Source organism: Dendroctonus ponderosae, unplaced genomic scaffold (genome assembly GCF_020466585.1).
Source record: "Dendroctonus ponderosae isolate FM_Combo_2020 unplaced genomic scaffold, Dpon_F_20191213v2 Dpon_F_20191213_6, whole genome shotgun sequence".
Lineage (NCBI taxonomy): Eukaryota > Metazoa > Arthropoda > Insecta > Coleoptera > Curculionidae > Dendroctonus > Dendroctonus ponderosae.
In genome coordinates, this window is record NW_026018814.1 from 8,189,819 (window position 1) to 8,213,387 (window position 23,569).

Consider the following 23,569-nt stretch of genomic DNA (forward strand, 5'->3'; position numbering starts at 1 on the left):
AATTAACACATGTATTAGAAGTATCAAAAATATAAATTGATTGTTTATTTATTACACGACTTTTTCGAACTTTTTAAAAATTTTCAATTTGAAACAAATAATTTTTTACATAGAATATTAACGTATTTTTGAAATTCAAACTTAATGAATCTCACTCAACTTAATGATTCGAGCACTCACCAATTGGTGGAAAAAAAATTACATACAAATATTATAAACTTTCCTTCCATCGGTAATTTCCAGAAATTTGTTTATTATGACAAAAAATCCTACATAAACATAATAAAACACAGAACTATTTTACCTTTTTAGAAAACAACTTATTTTTCTCATTTTAAGCCGTTTATTTCGAATAAATTCGTTAATTTTAGAAAGGCAAGTACACGCTTTGCCGAAGTGATCAAGGGCCTAATATTTCAAAATCCGAAATATCATTTTGTTTTCTTAATTCAAGATTATGTTCATTACACAAATGGAGTAATGCGACAAACGACAAATGGCAACTCAACTCGTTTGCCATATTTTCTGGAAGTATCTTCGGTAAATCGCTGTACATTTTTGAGAAGTGGATAGGTACCACTTTTGCTGATGGATTCTGCAAATAATAGAATATTACGTAAGCGTAAGCAAACGACAGTTTCAGTACTTATAAGTACTGAATAAAGCTTTATAAAGCTAAATACATTTTAGAATGAATATTCATTACAGAGGCAGATGCCGGGACAATTCGCGGATTTAATGATAATCCACTTCGTATGCGTTGTAACTGAAAAATTGCCAAACCCACAAATGTGTTTTGAGCTCTTAGATTCGTGTCGATTGATAAATATTTATTTGCCTAATTTGGCAAAATCAAAAGTTATATTATGCAAATTTCAGCATGAGTCAATTTTTTTACAAATCGAAAAACTACTTACAAATATCTCCTTTCCTGTTAGAATACACCAGGTGAACTCTTTCAATTTTGCCATGTTCATTTTCTTTGCTTTAGTGGCGTATTTCGTAAAAATTTGTTCAACCTGCAATGCAAATTTTTTTTAAATATAATGGATGGTCACATACAAGGTATCCCGTGAGCACATGGCACAAAAAGATACTGCTAAATTATTTGGCTCAAAAAATGACAAACTGACCTAAAAAAAGGTCTGGCTCGTTTGCAATTTTCATTTAAAGTTCTTTAAAAAAAATGTGTTTTTTTTTTAAGTTGGGAGAATGACACAATAAATTTGCTGTGAATTTGTTCCTATGTTAAACTCATAATTTGTTAAAGCAATCGAGTTCGTCCGCTTTAGGTAAGTGGTAAACTCTGGTCTTGGTACAAAAACTACCAATTCTTTTAATTTTTTGATGCACTAATCCTTTTTAACAATTTTGTGCTGTATGTAAAATCTTGTAGATAAGTTCTATATTGTTGAGGCGGATTCATTTTTTTACAAACTTCTTTTTGGGTATTTCGCCTCAAGAATTTCCAAAAAAAAAAATTTTAAAAGACGTGAGGAAATTCTGTCTGTTTTTAAAGACAAAAATTTTTGAGGCGAAATACCCAAAAAGAAGTTTGTAAAAAAATGTAAAATATTGTAGCATTCATAGTTTTTGGGCAAAAGAACATTTATTTTTCCTTAGTATTTAACAATTTCAAACGTTAACACCAAAGTAATTTTTTTGAAAAACTTTGACTCTTATTAGCAGACGAACCAGATTTTTTATCTTATTATTCTTTTGGCCTACCATTTCGGGCGCTTCTACAAGATTATCTCCAGTAAAAGCTTGTGGACTTGAACTTCTACCGCTCCTTTCAAGGCAATCAGCGCCATTATCATCATCTGCCTGGAAGAAGAAAACATTCAACTCAAAAGCTAATGTAAATGTTGGTGATTTCAAGAGCAAACCCTTACATTTGGTTGTGGACAGTAATTGCTATCATTTGGATTATCATAATTATAACCTGTCACAGAACACTCCACTGCGTCTGGCTTTTTCTTTACAATTCGTTTAGTGGGAACAGTCATTAAGTAGTCGATGTTCTCGATGATATCTCTGCATAATCTATCTTGCAGTGGCAGGTTAACTCTGAAATAAAATTAATCTGAAGAAAACTATCCGATCTCAACCAAGCTGTATGTACTTATTTTGGTCTGACACGCTAAATTTTTTACAGCTGAACTTTTTATGATTTTCTGGAACATCTTCTGTTCTGTTTAGCTCTTCTTGATATATTTTCCACATATCAATGTACTCAGGCTCGCACTTTTTATTTGATTTTTTCCTCAGGGGCACTTTCTGCACGTTCTCGTCTTTTCCTAATTCAACAATAAACATATGGTAATAATTCAATTATAAAAACTACTTCCAGGAAATACTGTCTGTAAATAATATTTAGCATACTTATTTTTGTTGTTTTTATTCAATTTTTTTCTTGTTACTTTCATATTTTGGAGCTCGATATAGTTTTCGACCCAAAAAGCCCCTTCAGATTCATATGCGTGTTTGAGCAGATAATATGTCAGATATTGTCGGTTAAATCCAACACCACCAAAAACCGTTTAAAATGGGTGCAACTTTCCGAAATTTCGGATCAAGAAGGTCTAGTGCGTCTTTTGCTGGGCTCGATGAATTTATCACTTAAGCAATAAATCCTCGGTTAAAGATTGTGACCGTTCAAAATCGTTCCCTTGTCATTAAAAATGAAACTGATTTTGAAGCATTTTGAGGATTTACGAAAAAATCGAACGCAAGTTGACTAAAGCACTGCTACTTGAAAGATCACGAGAGTAAGTAAAGAAATCGAGAATGTTTAAATTAGCTTCACCTGAATACGCCGAAGTTCTTGGTTTGAGCAACTTCAATTTCCAATGGCTCGGACCAGCCCACATTTTCTCAATTTTTCCAAATCGGGTATCTATGACATCATTAAATGAAAATAGGGACGTATCTGCTCTGCTACTCAGATGGCTCTCAGTGGGAACGAAATTGACAATGTACTCTAAATCTTGACGAATAAGCCCGACAGCGTTTTCTTCTACCACTGAACCATCAGCTACAAAAGCAGAAAGACGTAAACAAAGCACTAACGGAGGATTATGTGAATTTACCGTCTTGATTATCGGGCTCATTGAAAACATCATGCAAAGATCCGTCTATTTCTGCAATCGGAAAACCATTTTCATCTTGAACGACATCTTCTAACTCTGTTCTAATCTTATAGGACCTGATAGGAATATTTTTCAATGAACAAGAAAATATTTAGAAATTGTCAATCTATTTGCTTACTCATCGTACTCCTGGTTGGGATTCCAATTATCTGTTTGGAAATCTTTGAGTTGAGCACACAACATGCTGGTTTTTATAGGCTTTAAAGTAATCGGAATAGTCTTATTCAAATTTACGGATTTGTCACTACCTGCCGTCCACTGAGAAACCTTATCGGTAGTTCTATAAGTAATATTAACTCGACGTTACCTTAAAAATGAATTAAAAGCAGGGGAACTTACCCGAATAAAAATCTACATCCAGATGGATCCATTCGACATTTATTTGTAGACAAATTATCGGTTGCACTTAATCCACTTTCAGTTTTGGTGGAAAAGAAATTAGATTCTAATTTAGGGAGGGGGCCCAGAAAGGAAGAACTGTCTGGTTCAATGGTGAGCTTCTTGTTATCATGGAGAAGAATACGCTTTTTCCTCCGCTCTGATTTTTTCTTTTGCCCTTCTTCAGCTGTTTGACTTGTTTGCTCGTCATTTCCTATTTAAATCCAGAAAATCAATGAATTCAACAACGGTGAGTGTTTTATCGGTTTATTTACCATCATCGTCTTTATCTCTGTTGGCAAAATTTCTGCCCAAGCTAGCGGCGAGCTTTAGGCTCTCGGCATGTAAATCATCCACTCTTAAACCATATACTTTGGCCGCGACTATCAGAGACGTCCCCGCCACTTTGAGCACGTCTGTATTGTCTTTGCTAACAATTTGTTTAAGCACATCAATTACTCGAATATGCCACGCATTCTTAGTGCTGATTTTCTACAAACCATATTTTAGTCCCTTTTCAATCAGTTTTTCTTTAATAATGGCATAATTGGTATTACTTACATTTTCAGCACTTAGTTTGCAGAATGTGTTCAATTGAGTCTTTAAGTCCGCGTCACTGAGACGCATTACCGAGTCGTTAAGAGCTGGTGACTCAGAAGCAGTCACACCTGATTGCCTATTAGCATTCGCTTCGGTAGAATGTGGTAAGGATACAATTGATTTCCTAAGAGCCCTAGATTTTCTTCTCTCTGCCCGTTCGAGATCATCATTTGACTATTGCGAAAAAAAAACAAATATGTACTTATTCGCTTAAATCAAGTAACATCAACGCCCTGCATTATTACAACCATAATCTTGTAAATTTACAGAATAATTTCGAATCAGTGCTAGTGACTACTAGTAACAACAAATGGTTTTGAAAAAACAATTCAAAACGGTTTCTCTCATAATGACGTATTTGCCTTATTTTCCAAAGTTTTTCAACGATATCAACTAGGAAAAGACGTGTATTAGGACCTTGATAAAAACTTTCAAATAATTTAATAATATAATTTATATTATATAATTATTATAAAATAAAATTAATAATATAATTGAATTATATTATTTGAAAATGATGAATTTGTGCGATTAGAGAATCCAGGATTTTACTAAAATTTAAAGCTTTAATTTATCTTTATAAGTTGCTAAATTTATGTAATATACCGACTAGTAAATTCGAAGAGATTATCGCACATTCTATGGAATCATTCAGAATTGGAGTCATTTTCGTGGAGATCTTTATAGGGACTAAGAAAACAATACTGATGTGTCATGATCGATGCGACCCAAAATGTAGAATCAGGCTATTAAAATTAATCGATTTCTACAATACGAAATAGGAGGCATCCAAACGCTGACTTCTCAAAAATTCAAGTGTAACCACTTTCTTTTGTATGGAAGTCTCTTAGACTCCAACGAATCTTAATTTTACAAGTCGCGTTATCTTTGTCAGGAAATATCAGTGCAGACTCCATTACAAACATAAAAAAAAAGAAGTTACAGTTTCGAAAAAAAAATAGCGGCAATATTCTGTATATTGAAAAATATTACTTATTAGCCGTATAGTGTCCAAAAAATTGGTTAGCAATTTATTAAATGTACTTTCTATAAACGCAAATAGAACACACAAAACATCACTGGTTTCGTAGCTATTATCGCTTTCCAGTTACTTCAAAAAATATTCACTAAGGAAACACAAAATCATTGAAAATGTTGGGTGAAGACAACTGAAATGATTAGTGAACTTACTTCACTTAATATATCAGGATCAGTTGGCGCAAAGCGTCCTTTTATCTTCAGTGGGGTGAACTGGGGAGTATCACCAAGAAGGGCTCGATTTGGCTTGCGTCGCGTATTTGGAGTCGAACTTTCCATTGCCAGAATTTTCTTTTACGTGAGCTTTCTTCTCCTGTAAAGAATTTAACAGTTAAATGAGCATTTCCCGTGGTCGAATTGCAGTTCAATTATTTAAATACTAACAGAATCTTCCAGCTTTTGCCAAAGACCTGAACAATGATACATAATTGTTTCTTTGCTCTGTATTTGATACTACTATGCGTAAAATGTAAAAAAATGTTTTAAAACTGTAACGAATCATAACATCATACTGATGATATCAATGAAATAAAATCAAAACTTACTTATAGGATTACTGACTGAATCGTAGAACTAGGTTTAATTCACCTTCGAATGATTCGTGTCTAAAAATTTAGGCTTAAAGTTCAATGGACAAGTTGTAGGAATCAACGTCTAGTTTGTAATCAAAACATATTGACTAATATGGCCTGAATTCAAGTAGTAGACCAAAAATCACTTTTTTACTGAGTCACATTTATGTAGTTTAAAATCTGACTTGTCTGGAAAACGATCTATTCTAACGAGATGATCTTTTCTCATAGCAGATATTTGGAAATCACTAAATTGAGATGAAAAAAAAAGTTATGACTCAAACAAGTTAGTTAATCTTTAGGTAGACGACTACTGGATGTGACGCCCCATATCAAAATCTGCCAAACTTTATACTTTCAGCGCAAGCCGTTTATAAATATCTTGGATATCTTTAGAAAATGTCGCAAAAGTTCTGTAGCCGTATGTAACAGTTTTGTTATTTTAATCTATGTGATATTATTTTCGGGCACTCTCTATAAACCCTGCTGAGAACTTTCTTTTGCCAAAGTAACATGCTTTATCAGAACTTAATCAACTTAATAATAGTTTTGATGAAGGCCTTAATGAGACGATGGCGGCATTAACAACAACAGTTTGTAACGGAAACAAAACTAATAAATATTTCGTAGACTCATGCCCTAAAATAATTAAGTAAAGAATTTAAGAGTGAACAATTCAAAAGAGACGTCACCAAACCACTTTACGGACAGATGCAACCTAATAGAATAAAATAATGTTAGATTCAGTAATATCAGAAACAATACAAGTGAAATTACATCTGACATTGAATTATTTGGATTTCGCTGTAATAAGGAGAATTATGTACACTTTTACATATATACGCAGCTTTTACTGTTAAGTAACTTTAAATGAATTACACTAGTCTGGGTGGCAAATAATTGCAGGAAAACGACAATTAGGCAGCAGAAGCAGCAAATGTTTGTAAAGACTATCAGCGTAGGAATTGAAGATTTCGTATCAATTTATCTCTGAACACGACCAGGTAAGGATAAAGTACAGAGAGGTAGCAAATAATGGATTATAGCGGATAAAAACAGGATGAAAAGCAAACAAAACTGATCAAGAGGAAGGTTTGGACAGACAGTAGAGCGCAAATAATAAGGTCCATAAGGGAAATGGGTACATCAGGGGATATATAATTAAGCTGATCTGCTCTACCCATAACTAAAGTATTATGAAATTATGAAACCGCTTACTTTTCTTTGTACTGCACAACAACCGATATATAGACAAACAACAAAATTATCCGTTAAAAATTTGAAATTATAGGTTATGTTTGGACATTTGCTTGACTTTTAAGAATGTCTTGGCAGTAAAGGAATAAAAGCTATAAGCTTAGCAACGTTCCAATTCAACGTGCTGGCAACCTTGTTTTCATCGTGGTCTCCTTGTTGACAATCGTGACAATCAAAGGTTAAGTTGAATAACGAAACGTTCTAAAACGAACTAAATATTTCCACTTCGCACAATTTCACAGATTAATTTCCCTCGTTCAGGACATCACAAAAATGGCTTTAAATTCCAGTTCCACGCTTTTGAAATCATTTTGTGGATCGTGCAATCCATTCAGAGTGTTGGTTGCATCGTATCACCCAAAAGTGATTGATCATTACGAAAACCCACGCAATGTGGGCTCTTTGGACAAAAACGACCAAAGTGTGGGCACTGGCCTAGTAGGGGCGCCTGCTTGTGGAGATGTCATGAAGCTGCAAATCAAAGTTGATGAAAATGGAAAAATCGTGGATGCCAAATTCAAAACGTTTGGATGTGGCTCAGCCATCGCCAGCAGCTCTTATACAACTGAATGGGTGAAGGGAAAGTCAGTTGATGAAGCACTGGGTCTGAAGAACACCGAAATCGCTAAGGAATTGTCTTTACCTCCAGTTAAGCTACATTGCTCGATGCTGGCAGAAGATGCCATAAAAGCCGCATTATCTGACTACAAAATAAAGCAGAAGAAAGAATCTCTACCATAAGTTTGCACGGTTTTAATGGGTACCATAGGTTTGTTAAAAGCATTGAGTAAACAGGAATAAATCAGAAATTTCACTGTGCTGATCTATGGTAATAATTGAATGTGATATTTTAGAGAACTAGTTGGATTAATGTATTGAAATAGAAACAAAATAAATTAGGTAAATAGTAAAAGTTGTATTTACAATTAAAAAAGTTTCAAAATCATGCAGACACTAACAGATACATTTCATTCCTTAACTTCATTACAATCCACAATAATTACAAACACGGCTCCTTTTTCTGTATGGTATTGCAACGTACAGATATGCACTTTCTGTCCAGGAACGTTAGCAGATCCTATAAAAGAAACCGTATTGAATACACCCAAAACCTAAATGAGAACATTCAGTTTTAAATAAAAAAAAACGATTACTTTTTATTACCTATTGAAACTCACTATAATGAAAATTCCGGGTATAATAAAAGTTCCATACCAAGAAACATGTTAACTTGGTTTGTTTCATACAGTGAGTTCCTAAACATTTTTTCCGCGAATGACCTGAATCATTTACATCCCACGTTTATATGAATGAAAGTTTGAAAGTTCAGATAAAAATTTGTACATGTTAATTAATATCACAATGTGTTCTTATGGCCACTGAAATTATTGAATTTAATTTTAAGGACACATTTCTCAGGCAAACATCGTGCAATAATTTGAAAAAATAATTTTTTTAATATCAGTGAAAATCGAAAACGTACTACATTTTAGCAATAAAACAAAAAAAATGTATAAATCATCATACAAAAGTGATATAAACGCGTCATTAGGCAAAGATGTACGATGTACGTAAATCTTGAGCTACCAGTTATAAACGCTCTATAACTTGATTATTATTAATAAAAAACATATTTTAAAAATTCTTCCAAATTAAAACTAAACAATTTTTTTCACGATACGCAAATAATTATCAAAATAAATTTAATATCTAGTATTAAATTTTCAAATTCAAAACAAAATGGTACTAACCTGTTTATTAAATTTAAATCCCAAACTTTTCAACATTTGATGAATGGTATTCAATATTAGCGGCCGATATAAAAGAATCTGCTCTCTCATAGTAGGATTACAACAGAGGAAGTTATGCCAAACGATCTGAAGCGGAACTTGGCATGATTTTACTGTTACTGATTTGGTTCTTTCGAAGATCAGATCATCGAGCCGCTCACTGCAATTGAAACGAATAATAAAAACCAAAACTACTATTAATTTTTAGTATGTGACTATTATGACCGAGTATCTTACTTTTCCAGTAAAGAATCGCCTACAATTTCTATCAAATTCGGTTCTTCTTCGCAAGGAAAATCTGATGTGCCTGGATTATCTGTGTGCGTTTTTTTTCGCCGTTTAATACCTGGGGATTCCATTTCTGTAGCATTTTCCTCCCGTACATCTACAGTTTCCACAAGAGGGTGCGTTGACTCGTAAATATACTTCAATAATTTAATTCCTTTGGTGCGGGTTAGGGTTTTGATGCCAAATTGCTTTAAACGATTTTGCACTTCACTGTTTGTTAACGTATCATAATGGGGCATCGGCGTCACATTTCTCGTCTTGATTATGAAATTTGTTGGTGTTATGGAACGTTTCGTACGTAAACCATCAGCTGATGAAACTAAAAGTTAAATTGTTTAAAATAAATGCTTCAATCTTCATGAGAAAATTTCGTTACCTGGTTGGTCTTCCGTGAATTCTTCTCCATCACTTGTCCGAGACTCATCAAGAGTTGAAAATCGGCTCAAATTATCAGCACTAGAATTGCTTTCAAGGCCCTGGTGATTAGAACACTCATTTTCCTTATTTAGTAGACTTTTTACGTATTCAGTAACATTCAGATCTAAGGAATTGTACCCCAGTAAACTTCTGCAAAATTGCGCTTTGCTTGAGTCAACGCCAACTGATGTGTCGATGTTTTCATAACTGGGAAGTTGTTCTGAATTCGGGTTTTCATTAGTAATCTGAAAACATCCATAATTTTCAAAACAAGATTTCTGGCAGTCTTCTTCCTCGGCCTTAGAGTGTGATAGGGGTTCATCATCATCTGTTGCATATGGTACTGATAGTTCTTTACCTTCAAATATATTTTCGATTTCTTTATTGCTTGCAGAATCGTCCGAGCTTTCACTGCACATTGGATCGATAATATCAGTTATATCCACCATTAATGAAGTAGCCTGCCTGGAACAACCATCTTCATCGCTAAGCCAGTTACCACTTAATTCATCACCAGAAGAATTAGTATTGTCTTCAAAGCTAATCGAATGAGGCCCGCTCCCATCATTTTCACTTGGACTAATTTCAGTTGACCTTCTATCAACCGGGATTTTAATATCTGCTTGATTCTCAATCACATTTTGTTTTTCCAAATTAGTGGTTGCAAGCTCAGGACTGGCCAACTTGCGCACATATTCATTGTTTTCACTATCATCATCCGATAATTCAATAACTTCAATAGACGTGCTACCTTCACTAATGACAATGTTGCGATCCACAGTTGTTTTTTTGTATTGCGAGCTTAGGCGTTGTGAAAAGTGTTTCTCCTCTAGAACATCTCCGGAGATGAAGCTTTTATATTCGGTTGCTTCACGTGAAGTTCCCAAGCAAGCATCATCATCTGATGGAAAGAGATCTGGAGATGATGGGGCTGGTGGATCTTTTGAATGTTCATCCATAGATTGTTCGAATGTGTTCAATTGCTGAGAATTTGCAGCTTCCAAACACTCAATACAAGAGTCGTTGTTTTCTTTTAGATCTCTCGTTGGTGATTTATCTCTTCCTGGTATCAAACTCCAGTCTTTTAATAGACAACCACATTTATACTCGCTCTTAGGTAAATTAAGGTCGTCAATATAGAAGTTATCAACTTCATTCGATGCGGCCAATTGAAATATGTTACGATCTTTCGGCATGAATTTCCGCAATTTAGAACAGAGTGTCCCAGGATCCCATTGCATTTTACGCCTTGGATTTAACTGATTTAAAATTAAAGATATTTTAGATGAAATAAACGATTCCCTGTCGTCCGCAGAACGAATATTGAGCACTGGCGTGATGTACTTGAAACGATTCTTATTTTTTTTGGAGACCTGTAAATGGAAGAATCCTTTTGAGTTAGTGGAAAATGAGTTTTACTTATCTCACCTCTGTAAGTGTTTTCTTTCGATTTGAGACCAACAAAGATGCTTTACAGCTTTGAAATCCAAATCGTTCCAAATTCGTTGGTTTCGAATTTTTCAATATTTGGCCAATATCATCCAACGGCTCGTTAATAAGCGCTGAAGAGTTTGACGACTGTCCATATTCCGCTTCGTACGACGAGTTGGAGAGAGCAACAGCCAGTTGCAAATGATCACCATTCTCTCCACTGTAGCTTACATTTTCATTAAAGATTTCAATAGTGTAGTTATTAATCCCGTTTCCTGCAGTTGACTTTCTACGCTTTTTTGACTTGAGTTGGACTTGCGGCTTTTTTAACCTGAATTTCCTTTTTTTGATTTCTACAGGCGGCATAAAATCATCAGTAGAATCATTTAGATTAACAGTAGGTTCAACTTTTTTTGTTGGTTTTGAGGCAGTTTCAATGTTATCCTGATTTGCTTGTGCGGGCCTCTCTAAGAAATATGGCGATATTTCAGGTGTTGTAGAGTTACTGTGAAGAAACGTTGACGTTATTTTTGATTTTCTAAAAAATAAATAAAAAATACTTACCACTATGGTAAATAATACCTAGCAACTATTCAGGAAAATGTTAATGAATGTTTGTGATAGTTGAGGACAAGAAAATATAAATTCCGCTAAATAAATATCGTTGAAATATCTACATGTTTATTTTATTTAACTACTACGCTCGGTTTAACATACTATATTCAAACCTAGTGATATTATTCATCGTTAGCTGAGTGCACTCCAGATGGTTGTTCTCTAAGAAGCTCTAGAAACTTGAAGAAACGTGACTCTGGTGGTGGTTCGTTTTCGTAAGCCTTTCTCTGCCTGATCTTGTCGGCTAGCGTATACAGTGTAGGATTCGTCCACGCCGCTCGATTATAAGCCGCTCTCGCTTTGAGTTCTTCAGAATCTTCCAAGTAATTACTTAGTATCTCTTTGGATTTCGTAGTTTTAAGTGACAACCTTAGATAAAAGTTATAATAATATATACCTTGGCCTTGAAAAGTTAATTTTTACAGTTAGTTTTACATAAAATTTGGCTTTCGTATGTTGAGTATAACTAGGCTAGTGAGATTTCCTATCCTATCCAAATGCCGATTACACGAAAGCAGCTTTTCTTGTAATATTATGCTTAGCAGCCAAACAACCTATAATTAACACTACCAATATATTTTTGCATACAATACGTTTTCAACACACTATATGCCCAAATGAGTAAGCCTGCTTTTCTATAATTAAAAATGTTAAATAATGACAATATACCATGGTTATTAAACCCACTTTTGATATACTACTGTGGAAAACTGTCAAACTGTAGGACAAAACTTAACAATATTAGTCGGTTGGGTGGTTATTCTTACTGCAAATTGCATTTCTAAAAGGGCCATATTTTTACTAATTAATGCATATATATGTTCTTGAATTAGCTCACTTTCGACGCAAATTTTTCGCTTCGTTTACGCTAAAAGTGTGTTCAATTTATCAAAACAATTAAAACATTAACTGATATTTCATTCTATCAATAATAATTTTGAAAATAATTGCGATTTGCTACATGCATGTTTTAAATAAATTAACGCAGGCCAATACAACAGAAAGGAACTGACAAAATGCAAGAACTAGCCAGCCTTTGTTCATCTGGTAAATCTTCAGATCAAGTCATGAAATAGGGATTTTAAACAGGCTATACATATTGAAAAATGGATTTTTTGAAAGCTTTGCTGTCGTTGTCAAGAAACAAGATATTATGTTGCATTTGTATAGAATAGTGGACAACCATTTCATTTGCAAATGGTAGAATACAATTAATATTGAAAGAACAAGACTTTAAAAACATTATATTATAGGTAGATCAGAGGTATCTGTACTGAAGAATCGCAGTTGGACTTCAAAGACGCAAACTCTTCGGAATGAACCTACTCCTTCAGAAATGCCGTGACTAAAAAAGGATTTTCTGCTTGCTTTATCGACTTATGACTAATAATTGAAAGACGTAACTGGAATCAAACTGCACAAACAAAAAATTCTATAAGAGGAGCTGTTGAACTTTGAAGACAGCTTTTGCCATAAGAATCGCTTAAAACAGATCGACCAGACAGGGTACATGAAAGAATTAGTCCATACGAAAAAAAAAATGTTCTTTACTATCCTGTTTATCGTTATAAAATGTTTCAATCTAGCATAGACAATACAAAAACAAGTTTAGCCTGTTGTACAATTCACCTTTGGAAAACTAACTTATAGCTAATTGAGGGCTATTTCATGAACAAGTTTTGCTGGGTAACACCAAAGCTTAAATACATAGTTTACTTACTCCCAGACAAACCAAAGGAATCCACAAACTCCGAGTGTACCAGCAGCCCAATAGTTTCTTTGCACAAAAAAAGGAGTGCCTTTGGACGATCTCGGTTTCTTCAGTCTAGGATCGATTCTCCTATCCATAGCAATCTTTGTTTAGTGCAAACGTACAAAATGTACAAATTTATTATGCATGAGGATACGAATTCATAGATAGACAAGTACACAAGTAAGTTTTTTTTGGTTAACAACACAGAATAACAGAGGTTAGTTTGGGTTATCTGTGATCTGTGCACAGAATATCCCCCTGGGAATCGCCTTTCACTCTGTGATCTGTGCAAATCATAACCTCAATTCGACATTTGAAATGTTGTGTTTCAAAAAGTATTTTTGCTTTTATGTATTTAATCTGTATTAATTCTCTGCTCCTTAGGAAACTCCTTAAGGAGAAAGTAGCATCTTAGCGCGGAATTATCCAACGTCGTGATTTTATTCTTTTAAGAACAGCAAAACGCAAAATTCTACGATTTGCGCGAAGTGGAGAGCAAATGCAGAGAAATTCCTCTTGTCTCTGGCAAATGCTCCTTTTTAATCACGAGTTCACAGGCAGAAAAAATCGGAATTTATTGCGATTCAAATAAAAGTCTCAACATTTTCAGTTTCAAATGTCTTCTACATGGTGTGCAAATTTCAGTTTGCTGCCTGTTCTGTATTGGAAGTTATGAATTTTTGAAAGAGAAGGCGCAGTTGAGAAACCAAATGTTTTTGGCCCAGCATTTACAGGGTTAGCAAACATTAAACTTGAGCGATTTTTGGAGTTTTTTTCGAGTTGTCTCTTCTAGAGGGTGTACGTTGCTCGTAAACGTTCCTGCTTTGGTTCTGAATTTTCCTTGTCGGACAACAATTACAACATTTTCCAATTAATTAGACAGGGAAAACATACATATGAGTATGAGATGTCTGTGGTATAATGGTCAACTCATCATGTAAGTTTACCTTTACTAGACTTGATTGTATTTTTCGCATAAATCAATAAAGTGAATGATTCATGTTGTGTGACGTCATTGTTCGAAACATATGATTTTTCATCATTAAATTAGCGCATTTTAATGCGCGAGCGCCAAACAGCCAGTCTAGGTTGTAAACATTCATAACCAGGTAGTGTAATCCAGCAGCAATCTCTTTAAATTATCGTGGCAACTGCTAATTTAACCAAATAAACCATTTATATGAAATCTGGGTGAGGACGTTCTTATCCATCTAAGTATTCCATAACCGCAGGTTAACATGGATGATGGTTGTTGTGACTTGTTGCGTTGCTGTTGTGAATGCGGACTCTGCATAGGTATGAAACACGTTTGGCTCTTTAATACGTTTAGTTGATACGTGTAATTGTTATTTTTAGGACTATGTTGCTTGTGTTGTAAGGATAACGATTCAAATCGTCGCCAAGATCCATACTACGCTAGTAAGTACACTAATCGGAAGTTAACAGCAAACAGTGCAATATTTCTCAATTTACATCAGATGCTTATCTATCTCTATATCGCAATACCTTGGCTTTGCCTTCAAAGATAATTGATTTATTTGCTATGGTAGCGAACAGCCTGCTGGGGTACTGGAGCGGAAAAGAAACTCAATGAAACCGTTAAATACCTACTTGCTGGTGGCAATTCTTTACCATTCTTGCCAAATTCGCTTTTAATTGCTTGACTGCATTTAATTATTGCACTGTTTTATTATTCAAGGCAAAATCAACAAATAAATAAATTGCGCCTTAACTGGGGGAAATAATCTAGAGTGTTATATACCATGATACAAGGAATATTATATATTTCTTGTATCATGGTTATATACAGTATGTGCCAAACTAGAGACTTTAGAAAATAGGTGAACATTTATGAGAAAACCGTACTTAAAATCGGTAATTTTCTACTTTACGAGACCCTGGTGGTCGAAGTTAACAATATGCTCACCTTATAGACTCGCTTTAACTAATAACTTTTCTTTGTGTGTTTCTGCTAAAAATGAAGTTTTCCACAACTTTTCCCTTATTGAAATGCACTACTTTTCCATAAGCAAAAAATTGCCACGCCATTTGTCACACTGATGCCAGGCAGGGAAGTACAAAAATTTTAAAAATTTTGTTTAATTGCCAAATTTATTATTCTGTTGATTTTTTCTTTGACACATTTTGTAGGTAGCTAAGGTTAATTTTTCTTTACTTTTTGCTTGTATCGGTTAACCACTATTTTATTTAAAAAAAAACAGCACTTCCAATCATGTACATCTACTGTCTAATTTTCTTAAATTTAAAATATCTCAATAATTAATAAATTATTCAGAAATATGGCCATCTTTTTTTATCACCCGTCACCGCTATGTGGCCATCTCTTGCTCACTTCACATATGATTCATCAGCTGTGTGTCAAACGAATTGACATATTTGCATTTGATCTTTGCCAACATTTGCCATAGATAAGGGAGAAAGATTTTTGCGCGTTTGAAGTGAAAAGGTTTTCAGTGTAGACAACACTTGTTTACACTAGCATCTGAATACCCTGCAATGTGTGTCCACTAGGCTTCTTGTCTCTTCTTAGATAGTGGGTAAAACATTTAGTGCAGCATCAGCTCTGGAACTCAGTGAAATTAAGTGCTTGTTATCACAAAAGATCAGTTTTCTGGGAAATTTCATTGATAATGGATATTATCGGGCCCATAATTGTCGTCGTAATTTGCATCGTTATCTTCTCGATATGTGGATGGTGTTGTAAAAAGAAACGAGAAGGCACAGTATACGGATGTAAGGAAACCCTATACTTAGCACTACAACTATTTAAATACCATATAACAAGCTTCTTGCATATTGTTATATTGTTCAAAAGTGTAATCCAATTAGTAGGTACCTATTCAAAAGCTTGTCATTTGCTATCCAACTTACAAGGTTAACTAATAATAAATAGTTCTATTGTCTGCAATGAAGAAAGTTTGTTCACAATTGAATACGTAATTTAACGTGTTTCAGACGGACCTACTGTAACAGTTACTACACAACCCATTCCACAACAACCATATCCTGTACATGGTGGGCCTCCTCCTGGAGGACATCCTAATACAACACCTTATCCATCCATGCCTATGCCTCATCAAGGTAAGTAATTATTTTAGAAAGATATTAGATAGGGTTGCGCTCTTAGTATTCCCCGAAGAAAATAAATGTGATAATATCGAAGAAATACTAAAGATGCTCAGTAGATTGACTGTAATAAGCAACCAAATTGAACTTAAGACTAATATAAATCAAATAAAATTGATGGTGATTAATTAGAGGAACATCCATTATATTCGTCCAAAGGATAGGGACCAAATTAATTGAAAGATGTATATATGGATATAGAGTACATGATCAAAAAGACCCTAATTTACAGATTAACTTAAGAATGGAGAAAGCAAAATCAACATTTATTGAAATACCGAGCAATGTTTTGCTAGGGAGTTGGCGATGGTTTTTTATTTTCTAAGAATGTTCATGCTTTTACCCTTTGATTAACATCTGAAGTCTTCATCAAACCTATTTTTGATGCTAAAAATTTTTGCCAAAATAAAGTGACGAAACGGCCCCAATTTTCAAAATAAGATCTGGTTTTTACACCGTTTCTATTCCGGTTATTAAATCAAACTCATGTTTACTATAGAAGATTGCAAGTAATGCAAATTTCTATATGTCGCTTCTTGCATTCCTCACTAATGTATGCAATTTCATGTTTGCAGGATTTTATCCACCACCAATGGGTATGTTGTGTTGGTTTTTGGCTATTGTTTTAGAGCTTGATTTTTATGTTCAGTGTTAGTGTTGCATTTACAGGATAGTCACTTTGTAGCACATTTTTTTCTTCACTGAATTATATTTTTTTTGCAATAGAAATGTACATTTTGGGACGATTGAGTAGATGATCAAAATCTTCAGTGTAGATTTATAGTAAATTTGGTTTACTTCTCCAGCTTTGAGTTTCTCTTTTCATCCTAATTGGGTTTAAATCACTTCTTCTTTTGAGGATGTTATATATAATATTAAATGTTCTAGTTTGAATATAATAGTTTATTGCAAAATGTACCAATTTTTGTGCCAAGAAAGCGCAGCTGTAAGGCGATAGGAGTCGGAATATATATTTTTTAAATCCATACGAAATCCAAATCATCACATTTAACAGGTTCTTATGCCGACCTCTGAACAGGTACATAAATGTTTAGGCTTATTAATTTTAATTAACACATTTTAGTGTTGCTAATGAAAGAACCACATGCACTATATTAAATGAAAACATATACCAAAAACCATATGCAAATATGTGTTTTAAATGCTCTCATATGTGAATAAATGTGCTTATTCTTCAGATAAAATATTTTTTTTAGTAACGAATTCACATAATAAGTAGAACGACTGCACCAGGACCTCTTCAATGAGTACTCGTTTTTGTGCGTTCCTTTTTGTGTTTAAACCCGTTTAATACTTAAATCGCTGCGAATAGGGGTCTCAACTCTTGGCCAGCTCGTTTTTATGTTTGTGATGCATGCCAATAAACCACTGAGGTCAAAAATGATATGAATATAATTTAAAAAAATATATGTTGGTTTGCATGTAACAGAAATTTAACTCGATTGACGTATTCGTTCGTCATTAAATGGTAGCTAATGGTGGTAATACTGTAATAATTAATTTATTTTATCATGCTGATAATGGAGTGTAATGAATCACTATTGACTCAACTTGTTTGGATGAAAGCTAAAGAAACATCAGACTAATTTCAATTGATTTCACGTACGATAATTTAATGTTTGCTTCTGATGGCGGCATAAAAGCCAGAAAACCTGCCACCAGTTTCAAAATCGATTTTCATTTTATTACTGATTATGTGTACCTGCCTGTTTCGGAAGGATTCTTGGAAAATATCCGAGCAAATCCTATTTGATCTTCGTAGAAAAAGTTGAATATTTCTAGCTAAATCCCCACTTTAAATATGTTCATTTGGGCTGTTTGAATTTAGTTTTCCAAAGTTTAGTTGAATTATCAATTTGCACAATAATTATATTTTTAATGAAAAATACAGATTTTACAGAAAATGTTCTGTATATTGCAGGTTACCCACCGTATTCAGGTCCTCACTATCCGCCGGCCGGCCCTGTATATCCTCCAAGCCCTGCTCCAGGTGCTTCTCCCTATCCTCCAACTGGTAAGTTTTATAGTTTTTTATGATTTAGGAGACTTAGTGGGTTCTTTTCAATCTACCCCTACCGGTTTTGGCATTTAATTAAATCTGACTCGGATTCGTTTATTTTTACTTATCAGAACTGAGGTGTTTTATGGCCGAACGATATCTAAATGCATGGTTTTTATGTTTGTTTACGGAGCACATATGTGTGGCTTCCTGCTTGCTTCTAATGGCTAATATTGTTTTAAAAAGTAATCGTGACACATTCGTCATATGAATGATGATACTTGTGGGATCCAGAGAACTGACTAATAAATATTTAGTTCGTAAAGCGTAAATTCCGCACAAGTAGATGATAAACGCTTTGTTTTAAGCGCAAAACCGCATTGGATTTCATTCATTTCTTAGATAAGATGTATTATTTCTTTATTACAGCGTACCCACCACAGCCAGGATTTCAAAACCAACCTCCTCCATATGACGTAGCAATGGCCATGCCTCCCGTTCAGCCCCCAGCCCCCCAAAGAGAAGCTTATGGTAAGCAGGCCCCTTACAACCCGCATTACCAAAGTTAAAGGTTTCATAGGTGATTATGAGATGTAATTGCATTTGTTGACCTTTTCCTACTTTAATGTGCAAATCTGGCTGAAACAATGTTATTTTACTTTTTAAAGTTAATTGATTCAACTAATCAAAATATATGGCAATTCGACTTATGGGGGGCTGCTCCATTTTATACAGATATTTAAGAGAGTTCGCCATAAGTATGCACAATCTTTGTGGAAATATGATCAACAACAAATGCAATGAAGACTGTTTATTTTTACCGTAATTTGTTGCTCGTTTACTGGATTCTTTAACTGACACACACCTTTTTGTATATAAATATCTTAAGAATTGTGATACCATAATGTTCAGATATGAGCCGATGCACCATTCATCTAATGCATATTCACTGTTCAGTTGAACACAGTGCTGTTCTGTGGTAGTGGATGTTTGCCGCTTACTTATAAAGCGCCCAAAACAGTGCAAACCATTTTTAAACATAAGTGTTACTACATATTTGATTGCGGTATTAAAGTCATATTATACATATTTTAAAAATAGGCTATATTTTACTTTAGGCTGGCTTAAACAGCATTATAATATGAACGTTTTGAAGCGATAACATTCTAAGACTGTATGCATTAACCTAAAGTTATGATAAATATATTAAAATGATTATTCTTTGTAATTCCAGTGTATTATTTTCTCTCGTTTGTTTATTTTTAATTTATTTTTTTCGAAATACCTGCTGATTTTTATAACCCCGATTTTTATTTAAAAACTGTTTTCCTCGTTTCTTCAATATTGTAAAAATCGAATTTATTTGGTACATTTGCAAGAAATCCCGAAAATCGTTTAGAGTTGCTTTTTAGCAATTGTAGTATTAATTGATCGATTGACATTCCTACGTAAAAATGGATTAAAAACGAATTTCAAGCAGTTTCGAAATGTGCTTTTAAGATCTACGATTTTCCTATTCAAATATTTGCCAAATCTTATAATCTTTTGCAGGCGTTTTTTTGATAAGAGATTCAGACGCACTAATTGTGAAGTGCAAAACATTATCAGACATGTGGACACATTTTTAAGTATTTGCGAAAGAAATGGGACAAGTCAGTAAATAAAAACATTATTATTTGTATAAATTTCATGTAATAAAATAGTTTTATATAACAACGTGTAATGATACGAGGTAAAATAGATGTATCAAACATAAGGAACTAACTAGTTTTCAATCTCAGAACATCCAGTAATCACATTTAATGCTTTTCCCGTAAAGGCGCTCGAAAGTAGTAGTCACTTTCAACAGAACGAAACGAACAATATTTGTATTGTCAATTACAACTCGAAATCGGTCTGTTGAAGGTTCCCTTACTTACCAGAACTTTGCTTCCATAAAGCCCGAAGGTTCCATATTTATTACACCAAGTGTAAAATATATGAGCTTAAATCGTGGACTTAAAGCTAAAACTGACCAAGTCTAAAATATAATTTTTTTTGGTAAATGTACTCTTAAACCGAGCCAAACATTATATCAGAATCCTTTTGGAAACTTGGTTATTAAAAACGTATATTAGTGTACCTGTTTGTGTGGTCTTGGGGGACTTCGTCAGTTTTTGGAGACAAATATATTATTTTTTTAAACTACTTGGTAAACAGAAATACGGCAATTTTCGACTTGGTCACTTTTACCTTTAAACCCTCCAAATACAGTTAGAAGGTTATAGGTCTTACATTAAGAGTAGTACAACAGCTTCAGGAAAACAATTTCATTCAAAGCTCTTTAGCTCTTCAGTAAAGCTCGCCTTTCCCGAAAAATCTCGATCAGTGGGTATAGGTGAAAAAGTTCATTTAGTAAAACATTGGATTATATGATGCTTGCTTCTTATAAGGCTCGCGTTCAAGCGGAGGAATGGTTCCATATATGTGAGGATTGTATTCCGGTTGAGGTACGTACGCTTCGTTAACAACACCTCCATCGCAGGAATGATATCTCTCCAATAGTCTCAAGTCTTTCAGTATCACATAGTCTGCTCTCACTTCCACCTCTCTTGATGAATAATCTGGAGGCAGAAAAAAGTATATCATTATATGTTATGAATTTGAACCATTTAGTTCTTGGCAGGGAAAAGCAAGCAAATGAACTATCGTAAGTGGAAAAAGTATGTTGAAACAATGAAAAATATCAGCCATTTGAAAAGAACCACTTTAATTTAATAAGTCGTTTTAAGGTCAAACATTTCCTCATTTTGTTCAATCAGAAGTTCTTCCTAGTTTTTTCACGGTTTCCTTAAAATCGCGAAAACGTGTGAAAATACATTGTCTGGCGTGACACTTTTTAATAGAACGAATTCTCAGTTAATGCCAGTCTTCAAAACCGCTCTTAGGCTTTGGCTCATATTTAAAAAATTGGTTGAGGTGCAAAGCTCTTATTGTCATTGCAAAATAGAGCTTTAAATTACGAACTTTTTTATACCAAACATCATTTAAGAACAGTCTAGTTTTTAGGCGAAATGTGAAAATTGTAAGTTTCTGCGAGTCTTCAAACCCCGTCTTAGTCTTTGGCTCAGATTTACAGAACGGGTTGAGCTGCAAAGCTCTTATAGTTATTCCAAAATAGAGCTTTAAATTAAGAACTTTTTTATACCAAACATCATTTAAAAAATGTTTCTAGTTTCCACGAAAAATACAAAAATGAAAAGTTAATTTAAGTCTTCAAACACTCTTTAACTTGCGCGGTTAGAAAACAGAAGCTAAAACTAGAACATTTTCGTTTGAATTTAGTAGACAGATTTTGAAGAAATACAGATAAAACTTTGGATGCTTACCTATATATAATGCAAAACAGGCGTAACATGCCAATAATCGAATGCGTCAATAAAGCACACACATATAAGTAAATATTTCAAAAACCAAACAAGTAAATCTAGAATTCGCACACCTTATCTGGCATCAACAGCATGTGATTTAATCTTTAATTAGTGGGTGTCTCGTAAATCTTTATGACTTTGCCAAAAACCTGATGTACCGCGAGCAAATATCCCACAAACGCTATCATGTCATATGGGCATGAACGCTAACAAACATTGTGCATACGACGTGGCCTTTGTTAATTAAATTTATGCAAATTATTAATTATTGTCAGCATTTAACTTACCAAAATTGGGGGGAAGTACATCAAACGGTACCAAGTACAGTTGACTTTTGGTGGACATTGAGGAGACGCATCTTTCGTACCGTCTGGCCACATCTTGTGTCGTTCTAATTGGCGCTAAAAGAATCAAATTCCCCTTAAATCATATATCAATTTCACTCGAAGATCTTATCATATTTTAAAAGCATTTGTCAGATACGTGCGAAAAATCAGATCTAATTTAAACTTTGAACATGATTATCGCATTGATATTCATCGAAAATATGTTATAGTTTTGATGATGTTATTTGGAAAAAATGTTATACAAGGTGTTCTCAATGGAACACCCTGTATAACTATTTTTTCAAACTGTTTTTCAAATTTTTGCAATTATGTTTTTAATGTACACCCTGTATATAGTCTGTTTCTCAATAGGAGGCAACGCCACTAAGCGATTATCCATTTTCTTGCTGCACTCAGTTCCGTTAATTTAACATTTTTGTTATAATCATAAATAAGTTATACAAAGCAATTTACCTCTGATAGGTACGCTATAAATGTCTGTGGAGTTCGTTGAAATAATCGTTGAATTTGAGGACATTTCTGCGCCTTTGTGGAGATTTCGTCGTCCATTGCATCGTTTGCCTGAAACAATGTATAAAATCAGATACTGAGAAGAAGGAATTTAATATACACTAGGAATATTTTGATGTCCGCAAGCGGATCTTTGTCTCTTTGATTTTTTATTGATCACTAAAAGATGGATCGTAATGCACAAAGGCCGCAATAAATAAAATTCACTAATTATATGTACATAAATACATCTATAAATGTTTCTGCTATCGGTAAATCCGTTTAGAGCTTGTGCTGTATAGATTATCAATGCGCGTCATTTATTTATTAATCGGTAAGATTTTCAGATATTTTTGCAAAATGTTTGTAGCTAATGGAAATCTTTCCATTGCGTTTTTGGAAACGCTGAAGTGGAAAACTACGGAAACAAATAATTTTCATTGCCAACTCGGCTTTTAGATAAGTATTAGATAAAAATAAAAGCAAAAGGAATTAAAAACCAAAATCATGTAGCGTCAGTCAACATTAATTGTGTTGTATTTTCCTCACTCAAACACTGATCTTCCACCACTGAACATCGCAATACAAATATTTAAATTTCCAGTTGTTTTGAACAATTTCAGGGAGAATTATTTAAAATAGTGGTTCCAAAAAACAATGCGATTTCAAAGGCATCATCAAAGACTTCTGATTTAAGTAGGTACAGATATTGCGAAATGTGTTAATCTCAGGCACCCCCAAGGCCCGGAAAACAACACCCTCGAAATCTGCATTTTATTTCAGCCAGTATTTTACATGGTCACACCAAACAAGTTATAAATCTTGAATATCAATGTCCCATATAATCTGAGCGTAATAGAAACCC

General features: G+C 34.0%; 5 protein-coding genes across 13 annotated transcripts; 2 read left to right on the forward strand and 3 right to left on the reverse strand.

Moving 5' to 3' along the window:
- Positions 1-290: 290 nt before the first annotated feature.
- Positions 291-7,061, reverse strand: LOC109533956 (condensin complex subunit 2). 2 transcript variants are annotated; one of them, XM_019899479.2, is made up of 13 exons: positions 6,959-7,061; positions 5,322-5,481; positions 4,092-4,304; positions 3,806-4,022; positions 3,492-3,744; positions 3,271-3,432; positions 3,093-3,208; positions 2,810-3,037; positions 2,126-2,300; positions 1,896-2,070; positions 1,729-1,827; positions 918-1,019; positions 291-595 (listed from the first exon to the last, which is right to left on the reverse strand). In XM_019899479.2, exons 2-13 carry the CDS (start codon positions 5,445-5,447, stop codon positions 401-403), a joined length of 2,061 nt encoding a protein of 686 aa, XP_019755038.2. In that variant the 5' UTR covers positions 5,448-5,481; positions 6,959-7,061; the 3' UTR covers positions 291-400. The 2 variants fall into 2 exon arrangements, with proteins under 2 accessions (XP_019755038.2, XP_019755039.2); XM_019899480.2 differs by lacking the exon at positions 6,959-7,061 and adding an exon at positions 5,714-5,983.
- Positions 7,062-7,148: 87 nt separating this feature from the next.
- Positions 7,149-7,910, forward strand: LOC109533960 (iron-sulfur cluster assembly scaffold protein IscU). The gene has a single exon (XM_019899488.2). The coding sequence runs from the start codon at positions 7,271-7,273 to the stop codon at positions 7,736-7,738; it is 468 nt and encodes a 155-aa protein (XP_019755047.1). The 5' UTR covers positions 7,149-7,270; the 3' UTR covers positions 7,739-7,910.
- Positions 7,894-15,396, reverse strand: LOC109533955. Of its 5 annotated transcripts, none has more exons than XM_048667506.1 (7): positions 15,219-15,396; positions 11,652-11,907; positions 10,921-11,461; positions 9,452-10,865; positions 9,025-9,394; positions 8,749-8,947; positions 7,894-8,075 (listed from the first exon to the last, which is right to left on the reverse strand). In XM_048667506.1, exons 2-7 carry the CDS (start codon positions 11,666-11,668, stop codon positions 7,998-8,000), a joined length of 2,619 nt encoding a protein of 872 aa, XP_048523463.1. In that variant the 5' UTR covers positions 11,669-11,907; positions 15,219-15,396; the 3' UTR covers positions 7,894-7,997. The 5 variants fall into 5 exon arrangements, with proteins under 5 accessions (XP_048523463.1, XP_048523465.1, XP_019755037.1 ...); XM_048667508.1 differs by lacking the exon at positions 15,219-15,396 and adding an exon at positions 13,259-13,729 and having other exon boundaries at positions 10,921-11,428; positions 11,488-11,907; XM_019899478.2 differs by lacking the exon at positions 15,219-15,396 and adding an exon at positions 13,259-13,728 and having other exon boundaries at positions 10,921-11,428.
- On the forward strand, positions 14,280-18,945 carry LOC109533959 (extensin; the record flags this gene model as incomplete). 4 transcript variants are annotated; one of them, XM_019899482.2, is given in 6 exon segments in its annotated part: positions 14,280-14,587; positions 14,648-14,710; positions 16,268-16,393; positions 17,014-17,034; positions 18,381-18,473; positions 18,888-18,945. In XM_019899482.2, coding segments are annotated over 6 exon segments (419 nt in total), but the record flags the coding sequence as incomplete, so codon positions are not given.
- A 1,185-nt stretch (positions 18,946-20,130) lies between these two features.
- On the reverse strand, positions 20,131-22,915 carry LOC109533958. The gene is made up of 3 exons (XM_019899481.2): positions 22,669-22,915; positions 22,156-22,269; positions 20,131-21,061 (listed from the first exon to the last, which is right to left on the reverse strand). The coding sequence occupies exons 1-3, from the start codon at positions 22,730-22,732 to the stop codon at positions 20,850-20,852; spliced, it is 390 nt and encodes a 129-aa protein (XP_019755040.2). The 5' UTR covers positions 22,733-22,915; the 3' UTR covers positions 20,131-20,849.
- Between the last annotated feature and the right edge of the window lie 654 nt (positions 22,916-23,569).